Raw genomic sequence first — 11,447 nt, forward strand, 5'->3', positions numbered from 1 at the left:
AAAATCACTAAAAATAGTAGAAATGGAATTAAATAGTGAATAAATTATGTAAACAAACCTTGATGAATCTACTTTCATAGGAAAGTAACGAAACAATCATACAGACAGTATGTTAAGAGATATTCAGGTTCTCGTGAGACAGGGCCAGAACGGTTTCTGGATTCCCTGTTCCGACTTTGGAAATTAATTATAAATTAACCAGAGATAATTAGTAGTCATACCATATATGTATAGATTCCTCACTGAGTCTAGTTTCTATAGAAACAAACGGCATCAGTATTGAAGCTCTGTGCAGGGAGATATCTTGGTCGTAATGCGCAAAGGTCAGTGTAGTCGATCCCTGTAACATGGGAGAATTTTACTAATAAACTGTACTAATTGGCCCGACCAAAAATTCTAGAAAAAAATATGTAGATAGGATTCTGAGTCTAGTTTCAGGGAAAAATCACGAAACTGATTTTCGAGTTGTGAAACTCAAGATATGATTTTTAAAGCAACTAGTACACAGATTGGCAGTGTCTGGGAAATTTTTTATAAGGGGTTTAAAGTCTGTTAACACCTCGTGTTCGACTCCGGTGTCGGTCTCGGGTTCGGGGTGTTACATCATCTCTTGAATAGATCAAGATGTCATCAATAAACACAACTACAAACCGGTCCAAATACTGTCTGAAGATCCGGTTCATCAAATCCATAAATACCGCAGGGGCATTAGTAAGCCCAAATGGCATCACTAAGAACTCGTAGTGGCCATATCTCGTTCTGAAAGCAGTTTTGGGTATATCCGAATCTCGAATTCGCAACTGATAATAACCCGATCTCAAATCTATCTTTGAAAACACTGAGGCTCCCTTTAGTTGATCAAACAAATCATCAATACGCGGTAACAGATATTTATTCTTTATTGTCACTTTATTCAGCTGACGATAGTCGATGCACAACCTCATGGTTCCGTCCTTCTTTTTCACAAATAATACTGGTGCACCCCAAGGTGAGAAACTTGGTCGAGCGAAACCTCTATCCGTCAATTCTTGCAACTGAGCTTTCAACTCTTTTAACTCGGTTGGTGCCATACAATACGGAGCTATCGAAATCGGCGTAGTCCCGGGTACAAGCTCAATACCAGACTCTACCTCCCGAACAGGTGGTAAACCCGGTAATTCTTTGGGAAAAACATCCGGGTATTCACAAACCACCGGCACAGATTCGGGTTTCTTTTCTAACTCTTTGTCATCAAGTATATACGCAAGGTATTACAGCTGGCAACCCCTTTAAGTCCGTAGACTCAACTCGGATTATCTCGTTATTTGCACACCTCAAATCAATAGTCTTGCTTTTGCAATTCACAACCGCATCATGCACAGTCAACCAATCCAAACCGAGAATAACATCAAATTCATCAAACGGCAAAAGCATCAAGTCCGCCGGAAAACAGGAACCTCGAATTACTAGGGGACATTTCTTACACACTTTGTCGACAAGCACGTAACGACCCAAGGGATTTGACACCCGAATTACGAACTCAGTAGACTCAATAGGTAAAATCTTACTGGATGCTAAGGTTTCACATATATAAGAATGAGTAGAACCAGGGTCAATCAAAGCAATCACATTAGTATCAAAGAGAGTAAAAGTACCGGTAATAACATCTGGCAAGGAAGCATCCTCGCGTGCGCGTATAGCATAAGCTCTAGCAGGAGCACGAGCCTCAGATCTGGTTGTAGCATCTCTAGATCCTCTCTGACCACCACTAGGATTTCCCGTGTTTCTAGATGGTCTACCTCGAGCAGTGGTAGCACCCGGTTTCCCACTCTGGTTTACATTCTGTTCAGACAACCTCGGGCAATCTTTAATAAAGTGGTCAACTGATCCGCACTTGTAACAGGATCGGTCATGGAATCTACAACTCCCCGAATGCCATTTACCATAATATTGGCACTCCGTTCTGTCTCGACGATCATTTCCAACACTGGCGATCGAAGTGACTCGTGTACCCACAGGGGGTCGATCACGATCTCGTCTAGAAAAGCCCGAAGTGTCTCTAGACCGGCCTAAGCCATCTCTAAATTTCTTCGATGACTGTTGGAAGGGCTTCCCCGAAGACCTCTTACGAAACTCCTTTGCTCCCACCTCAGCTTTTCTTTTCTCCATACTAAGCTCCTCGGCTTTGCAAGCTCGCTCGACAAGTGCCACAAATTCCCGGATTTCCAAAATGCCAACATACAGCTTTATATCATCATTCAGTCCATCTTCGAAACGTTTACACATCACAGCTTCTAAAGAAATGCATTCTCGCGCGTACCGGCTAAGCCTCACAAATTTTCGTTCATAGTCGGTAACCGACATGGAACCTTGTTTAAGTTCAAGAAATTCCTTCCGTTTTTGATCCATGAATCTCTGACTGATATACTTTTTTCGAAACTCGGTTTGGAAAAACTCCCAAGTTACTTGCTCTCTGGGCACAACAGAAGTCAACGTATTCCACCAAATGTAGGCAGAATCACGTAGCAAGGAGATAGTACACTTTAGGCACTCATTGGGTGTGCAAGATAGCTCATCGAGTACCCGAATAGTGTTGTCCAACCAAAATTCAGCTTGCTCGGCATCATCGCTGTCAGTAGCTTTAAATTCAGTAGCCCCGTGTTTTCGAATTCTGTCAACTAGGGCTTATTTGACCTTATTTGGTCAGTTACCGGAGGTATTGTAGGTGCGGGGGTGGTATTATTCGGGAATGGAGGTTGTGGAACAGCCGTATTAGTTCGAATGTATTGGTTAAACCAATCATTCATCACGCTATAGAAAGCTTGTCTAGCTTCATCATTCGGATTACTAGCAATAGGTTGAGAATCCGCCGGAGCTGTCCCTTGTCCGAGAGCAGGTGCTACACTCTCAAGATCATCAGCTACCGCTCGGTCGGGATCGGGATCCATTACTATAAGTAAACACATTTGCAAATGTCAGAAATCACCACACTATCAAATAATCACATAATGGCATGTATAGCTAGACCCAAACGTATTACGGTAGTCCTAGAATCGACTAAACCGTGGCTCTGATACCAATTTAATTGTAACACCCCGTACCCGAGACCGTTACCGGAGTTGGACACGAGGGGTTCACAGACTAAATCACTTATTTTCACAGTCCATTTTAAAAATTTCCAGACAGCTGACTAACTGCGTTACTGTCACCTTAAAAATCATATCTTGAGTTCCAAAACTTGAAAATCAGTTTCGTAATTTTTCCCTGAAACTAGACTCATATATCCATCCAAAATATTTTTTCTAGAATTTTTGGTAGATCCAATTAGTACAGTTTATTAGTTAAAGTCTCCCCTGTTACAGGGTTCGACTACACTGACCTTCCTGCATTGCGACTTAGATAACTCCTTATACAGGGATTCAATACTTATTCCATTTGTTTCTAATGAAACTAGACTCAAAAAGGAATCTATACATATATGGTATGACTTCTAATTATCTCTGGTTAATTTATAATGAATTTCCAAAGTCAGATCAGGGGATCCAGAAATCGCTCTGGCCCTATCCCACAAAAACTTGAATATCTCTTAAAATACGACTCATATGACCATTTCGTTTCTTCCATATGGAAGTAGATTCATCAAGGTTCGATTACATAATTTATTCACTATTTAATTTCATTCCTACTATTTTTAGTGATTTTTAAAATTCACACCACTGCTGCTATCAGCATCTGCCTTTAAGGTAGACTTTACCTATTACACAGTTTCCATGATTCAACTAACCCTTTAGCATATATAGCACAAAGTATGATCGTGATTAACCATTCCAATGGCCAATCATTGCCAAGCATATCCACACCTCTCAATAACCATATACATACAAAATGATTATAACATTATGCTCAAAAATATATATAAGCCATTTTCGCATGGCTATCCAAATTTATACAAAACTGAAGGGTACATAACCCACAACAAAAAGGGTAGTCCTATACATGCCATTTCAAAGTTCAACCAAAACTGTACCAAAAGGGGGTTTGATAGTGTGGACGACTTCGACTTCGACAATCCCGAGTCCGATAGCTGACGAACCAAAATCTATAAAACAGAGATTCAAAGAAACGGAGTAAGCATTTAATGCTTAGTAAGTTTTGAGCCATAAAATTTGACACAACTAAAGTGTAACATTCATATGGCTGAACGGATAATTTCATATGCACAAATTCTCAATATCATACTTACTTCACATTACCAACCCTTATATTCATACACAAAAGATCAACTTAGCCAAAGGCCGGTAGCTCATTTATCGACTGAGCGAATACTATTTGTAAGGGATCAACTAATTCAAAGCATATACGAAACATACCTCATCGCTGGGATTTTACGAGCATATTAATTGAAACTATTACAGCAAGGTCGCTCATTCCCAAGCCAAGTACCTTCGAGATTTAACCGGATATAGCTACTAGCTCGAATACCTTCGGGACATAGCCCGGATACAGTAACTCGCACAAATGCCTTCGGGACTTAGCCCGGATATAGTAACTCGCACAAATGCCTTCGGGACTTAGCCCGGATATGGTAACTCGCACAAATGCCTTCGGGACTTAGCCCGGTTATCATCCAAATATTCATGCACATATCAATAAATCATGACACATCTATATTTCATTTTCATAATTAGAGTTCAAACACAAGTCACGTATTAAGCAATCCCATTTTCGGCTCACTAGCCACATACAAACAGCATGGTTTAGTTTGCTTTATGACACGATCTCTATGCACATACGGCTACCTGTCATATGTATAGACTAATTAACTCAACATATAATTCAAGTAGAATCATCATATCACCGTATATTTGTTATGCTCATACGTCATGACTTAATCAAATCGTAAACTAAGTCTCGTTACTCGAAAACTTACTTCGGATGTTGTCGAACGATTTCGATGGCTATTCGACCACTTTTTCCTTCCCTTTATCGGATTTAGTTCCCCTTTGCTCTTGAGCTTAATTTAACAAATAAATTTATTTAATCACTTGAACATCAAGAAGAGAAACTCAAGGTACTTAACCCATATAAACATTAGACATTAGAGTCGCATGTGTATGAAATCATGAATCAAACTCAACATATTAGCCCACGCTCTCTTTTAGCCGATTATCTAAGCCAAGATAAAAGCATCAATATGCTTGCCTCTAACCGAATACATGCAACACCAATCCATCTCATGTGGCCGAATATGCAAGTCTATGTTGAGGCCAATTATATACTTAATACCACATATAAATGGCATACATTTTACTAACTAATGCATTACATATTATAACTCAATACGCATCCATCGTTTACTCCATAACTGAAACACCATCATATATAAATATATACCTTGAGATGATATATATGTCATACCAATACATCATGTGCAAATATATACATGTGCAAGAGCCGAATCACAAATTGATTATAATCACCTCATATATTTTCATCATATACCCGAATGCACAAGTACATTATAATAACTTCCAACTCAATTCATGTTACAAATTTATACTTCACAAGAACAAATCATTAACCAAATATAAACATATATCCAAAACACAAATCTTACCTACCATGTAATAAGCATACCAAAATAAACTCTTTCTATGTTCGAATATAACCTAATATCATTTAATACCAAATCATGTATATTTTATTTTTACATGAACCATAGCCGAATCATTTTAACCATGAGTAACATAACAAACATAAATCATACTTATGGACCTAAGGTAGAACCAAGAAAGGAACTCATAAATATCAAGATGTAAGCAACTACCATTGTTCATCTAGATTTAGCATGAAACACAACCATCACCCTTATTAATCTCCATAGCCGAAAACCTTACTTATTCCAAAATCACAATTTCAACATGGGTTACCAACAATAACTTGATATCTCACTCAATATCAACTAGGATTTCAAGAACTAGTATCAACTTCCTTACCTTAATATTGACCTAAGATGACTGATTGCTTCACTCCTGTCTTCCTCCTTTCAATTCGGCCAAGAATAATCAAAGAACACAACTTGTTTTCATTACCGAATGCTCTTGTTCTCTCTCTTTTTTTTTCTTTAGAATTGGCTAGGAAGAAACATGGATGATGACCTCTTTCTTTTTTTTTTCTTTCATCATCCTACTAACCATTATTATTTTATCATTTCTAACATAAACCATTAACACAACATGTTTTATGACATGTTTTGCCCATCACCCTTTGTCATGGCCGGCCACTAGTAATTAAATGGGGGAAATTGACATGCAAGTCCACCCCTTTGATTACATGCACTAATAGATCCTTATAGATTAACCTATCACATTTCAAAAGTATCACACATAAGTCCTATTGACTAAATTCACATGCAATTTACTAAATCGAAGCTTAAAACTTTCACACATTCATAATCACATAATTTAGACAATAAATATCATATTCAAATAATTTGGTGACTCGGTTTAGCGGTCTCGAAACCGCTTTCCGACTAGGGTCACTTTAGGGCTGTCACATGCATAACCGAGCCATGTTTTTAAGATTGATTGCAGATGACTGATATTGTGAAATAACACTTACATAAGATAAAGTAGTAACTCTGGCTTTGGTATGCAGGATGAACTGATTTGGTTGGAATTGCTTGATAATTAATGTTGTGGTATTTTTTTATCCGAGAGTAATTTGGATGTGAATGTAACATTAAATGTAATAACCCTCTGTATTGCATTAACAAAAACCACTGCCTTCATCTAGCAAATGATTTCATTCCAGGGTGATATTGGTGAATTTGGGTTTTATTTATGTTTTATGGCATATTCAAAGTCTGCAGTTAAGTTTACAGTGAGCCAGTTGACTGCATTTCTTTTTTCATTTTTTACAACTTTTTCTGACCAACAATTTATTTGTTACATATATGTTTTATTTTATTTTAATCGTTAGTTGTATGTCACTAATGCTTAATTGTTATAGTTTTTTACATAAATGTTTTTTTTACTCGAGGCTAAGAAGTTAGCATTACAATATCAAAACGAAGCGAACAAATGCAATTCGGGTATGGAGATGTGCGAAGAAGTAAGGGAGAAAGCTAAAGAAGAACTGTCGGCTCAAATAGAATTGACAACAATGTGGGAAATAAGAGCTCGTCAGAAAGGGTAGAGAGAAAAGGTCGCCAAATCTAATGCACAGACACAAGTTGACCTCTAGTTTGTCTAAACCATCCACCATGGCCTGATAGGAAGAAAATTAGTAGAAAACGTATTTCATTCCTTCTTTCTTTTCCACTGTTTAGTGCTTTGCAACATGTTTTGTCAGTTCTGGACCGCGAAGCAGAATTTTATAGTCATCATGAATTTCAGAGTTAATATTATAGGCAATCTAATTCAACATTGTAGTAAACATTATATTTGACAATTTTGGATATGATATATAAGAAAAATGATTAAAATACAACATGATATGAACATCTAAATGTGTCAAAGGGATATACTGATTACCATATCTAGTAAAATATGATTTATTTCTATCATAAACTAATTCACTCCAAAACTACTCTTTATTGTAATTTCTCATCAATAACTCATGCTTCATTCTAACTATCATTTTTTTCTTTATGGATTTTCACTAGCGTTGATGATGCAAATTAATCATTATTCATTCCAATATATTTGAAAAAGGAACATTTGTTCAGATAAAATATAGTATATATTCTCTGCTCCTATCTAATTTATCATCAATTTGCCTTCTCAATGACTATTATTTTACCAGAATCCCCAGTGATTGAATCATACCTTTGAAACATGCGAGCTATAATTTACTGTGTAAGCTGATGGAGTTACCATAATGTATCTCTTTTATGTTTTGACTGGTGGCAAATGGATCAGGAAAAACCTACTACACTAGATTGCGGTCCAAGAACAATTTGTAGAAGGCACATAATAGCTGGCTCCTACCTCTACAAATGCATGTGGGAGGCATTGCAACAGCGAATAAGAATGATATTGATCAACATGCAGTTGACACCGTATGTGCTCTAAAACTGAATTCAGGTGTGAGTTTCAGATATTTTATGTGCAAAAAAGTATTAGAGTGCCTTATGTTTGTATGTTAGTTAAGCAGATTATAGATAAAACCTGCAGTAGGTTCAACTAATTAGTTGATCAAAAACTACACCCTGTTTTGTAATAGTCTACTTGCATATTTGTGTATATTTAATAATAATCTCGTGTCAACTAATTATTCTATTTTTTTATTTAATTGTTTTGTTTTCAACATTTTATTTTTATTTGAGTTGAAAGAAGAAAAACACGAATTGTAATTTTGACTTAGAAAAGAGAATATTCATTAACAGCTTAATCAATGTTGATATTTTACATAGGAATGGATATTCAAATCTTATATTTTACATGGTTATGATTTAAGTCCTTAACTTCATTATAATATCTTATTTTTATTGATATCTTTATATTTAATCTAATTTTTATTATTTATTTTAGTTTTGATTCTAAATTTTATTTTTATTTTAATATTTAAGATAACTTGAGTTTTAACTTTTGGATTTTAATTGTGTTATTAATTTATTATTTTAAATTCTAAATTTAAATTCATTAATTTTTGTATTTAGTTTTAAAGTTAAAATTTTAATAGAAAATTTTTATATTTATATCATGGATATTATTCTTCTCAATATTTTGATAATGAATTTTAAATTTTTTATATTTTTTATGACCTTTATAATATTTTTTAAAAAAAATTTATGACCTTTAGCGGCGTTTGTGGGAAAAGCGCAGCTAAAGGTCATGAGTTTTAGTGGCGTTTGTGGGAAAAGTGCCGCTAAAGGTCATGTTCTTTAGTGGCGTTTTTTACAGCGCTTGTAAAAACGCTGCAAATAGAACCTTAAAAAACGCTGCTAAAAGTCAATTTTGCTGTAGTGATGAATAGACCCAGGGTCTATTAAAGCATATACAGGAACATCATAAAGATAAAAAGTACCGGCAATTACATCCGAAACTGTTGCTTCTTCTCTTGCTCGAATGGCATAAGTATGAGCAGGGGCCCTAACTTCTGATCGATTAGCAATATCTTTCATACCCGAACGAGTAGCCCCAGTAGCACTGCTCTGACCAGAGCGTCTTCCTTTTTGAGGAGGAGTTTTCTGTTTCTCCTTCTGTTCCACTTCTTCTACTTGTAGTTGGGGACAATCACGAATAAAGTGATCAGTGACCCCACATTTATAACAAGCCCCTAACTTACTTCTACATTCACCGAGGTGACTTCTTCCACAATATTGACACTTAGGCCTTTGGGTATTTTGTACACTACCCACGCTAACAGCAGGTCTATCAGATGCCTTATAATTAGATAGTCTTGATCTACTCTTTCTCGATCTTTCCGGTGCTGAAGTGGCTCGACTGAATTCCTCTTTAGATTTCTTCATTGGTAAAGCTAAAAATGACTTAGATGCACTTCTTTTGAAAGATTCTTTACTTCTTCTATCTCATTGCATCTTTCTATTATATACTTCTTCAAGTTTCTGAGCACGATCTGATAGAACAACGAATTCTCGTATCTCAGTGCCCCCTATCATCATTCTGATCTCATCATTTAGCCCTTCTTCGAATCTGATACACATGTCTTCCTCAGTGGGTACAATATCTCGTGCTTATTTGCTCAGATAAACAAATTCTTTTTCATATTCAGCCACTGACTTGTTTCCCTGTCGCAAGTCGAGAAATTCTCTTTTCTTCTTATCCAGATATCTTCTATCAACATTTTTCTTCTTAAATTCATTTTGGAAAAATTCCAAAGTGATCTTCTCAGTCGGTACAACAGCTTCTATTATTTCCTACCAGTTATAAGCTTTTTCTTTCAATAATGACACAACACATATTAAGTAATCATATGGTGAGCACGTCATTTGCTTAAAAACCCTCATTATACTTTGTAGCCAATATTCAACTTTGACGGGGTCATCATCTGTTCTTCCCCGAAATTCTTCAGCCCCATGTTTTTTAGGTTTTTCAAATGGAGAACATTTTCCAGATTCAGTTTTCGGAGGAGGTGGAAGAGCAACCAGGGATACTACCGATGTTGAAATAGGGGGAGGAGGTTGCTGAGTCTGATTTCATTCTTGCACATTCTCATTATACCACTGATTCACAAATCCATAGATCATATTTTTGAGCTCTTGTTCTCGCATCAATGAAATTCGAACTTCACTACTTGTTCCTTATTCAGAGGTTTGTACTCTACTGTTAACTTCTTCTTGCTCAATTTGTTCTGGTCTATCTGACATCTTTTCAAATCGAAGATAATCTATAATAAAAACAAGGATTAGATCGGATCATACACATCACACTATCACAGATTTATATGGCATGTAATTCTAGACACTTTTCACATCATACATATTCTTAGAATCGACTAAACCTGGCTCTGATACTAATAAATGTAACACCCCACACCCGTATCCGATGCCGGGACAGGGTTTGAGGTGCTACCAGAATTACACACTAATAAACAAACAAAATCGAGTCATAAATTTGTATTTCAATTTAAAATTTCTCAAATTTCATCTTTAAGTCCCTAATATGGACCTACGAGGCCCAAAATATCCTTAGGAAGTGATTTGGAACTAAACCGGGAACTTTGAAAACTTTTCCTTAAAAATAGGGGCACACGCCCGTGTGGCCTGGGACATGCCCGTGGGGCTACCATGGCCAGGAAGGCAGCCCGTGGGTAGATCTGTCTTGCTTACACGGCCGTGGAACTAGCCTGTAGGCGATTCTGACTTTTCCACACGGCCTGGGCACATGCCCATGTGACTTGGCCGTGTGAAAACCTGATTTTTCACCATTTTTAAGTTATTTTCACATATCAAACAGACCTAGTTCATGCCCAAAACATTGACTTATAAATCTTGATCAAATAACATTCATTTATCTATTTCTTGTACCTAAACACAATTATACACTAATAGAATCCAACCAATCAATTATTTCAAGCCAAAACATGTATATTTCATTTTCAAACACAAAACATCACATTCAACATACTTTGCATACTCAATCATTCATACAATTACATTGTCAAATCACCTCCTATACATGCCATATAAATCAAAAAGTTGTTTAACAAAATCTACCGGAGTAAATCTGGATAGTGTGATCTTTGTTGTAGATCCAATCCTCCGTATGTATATAAGTCAATCTACAAAACAAATATCATACACAAGTAAGCTTATAAAAGCTTAGTAAGCTCATAGGCATAAAAACACAAATCTTACCGAACATTGTACACAATCATATATCTTTTAATTTAACTACTTTATCCTGTAAATCACAAATTCATTATTAAGATCCTTTGAATAATTTCCATGTTGTTATTCAGAATTTAACTTATTTGGGCCCCTTTTTCTCATTTATTTCCAT

General features: G+C 36.2%; 1 protein-coding gene across 1 annotated transcript; it reads right to left on the reverse strand.

The window, feature by feature from the left end:
* Window positions 1–8,926: 8,926 nt before the first annotated feature.
* Window positions 8,927–10,023, reverse strand: LOC107957722 (uncharacterized). Its single transcript, XM_016893288.1, has 4 exons — window positions 9,958–10,023; window positions 9,726–9,862; window positions 9,539–9,638; window positions 8,927–9,448 (listed from the first exon to the last, which is right to left on the reverse strand). Exons 1-4 carry the CDS (start codon window positions 10,021–10,023, stop codon window positions 8,927–8,929), a joined length of 825 nt encoding a protein of 274 aa, XP_016748777.1.
* Window positions 10,024–11,447: the final 1,424 nt, after the last annotated feature.

The sequence above is a fragment of the Gossypium hirsutum genome, chromosome A11, assembly GCF_007990345.1.
Source record: "Gossypium hirsutum isolate 1008001.06 chromosome A11, Gossypium_hirsutum_v2.1, whole genome shotgun sequence".
Classification (NCBI taxonomy): domain Eukaryota; kingdom Viridiplantae; phylum Streptophyta; class Magnoliopsida; order Malvales; family Malvaceae; genus Gossypium; species Gossypium hirsutum.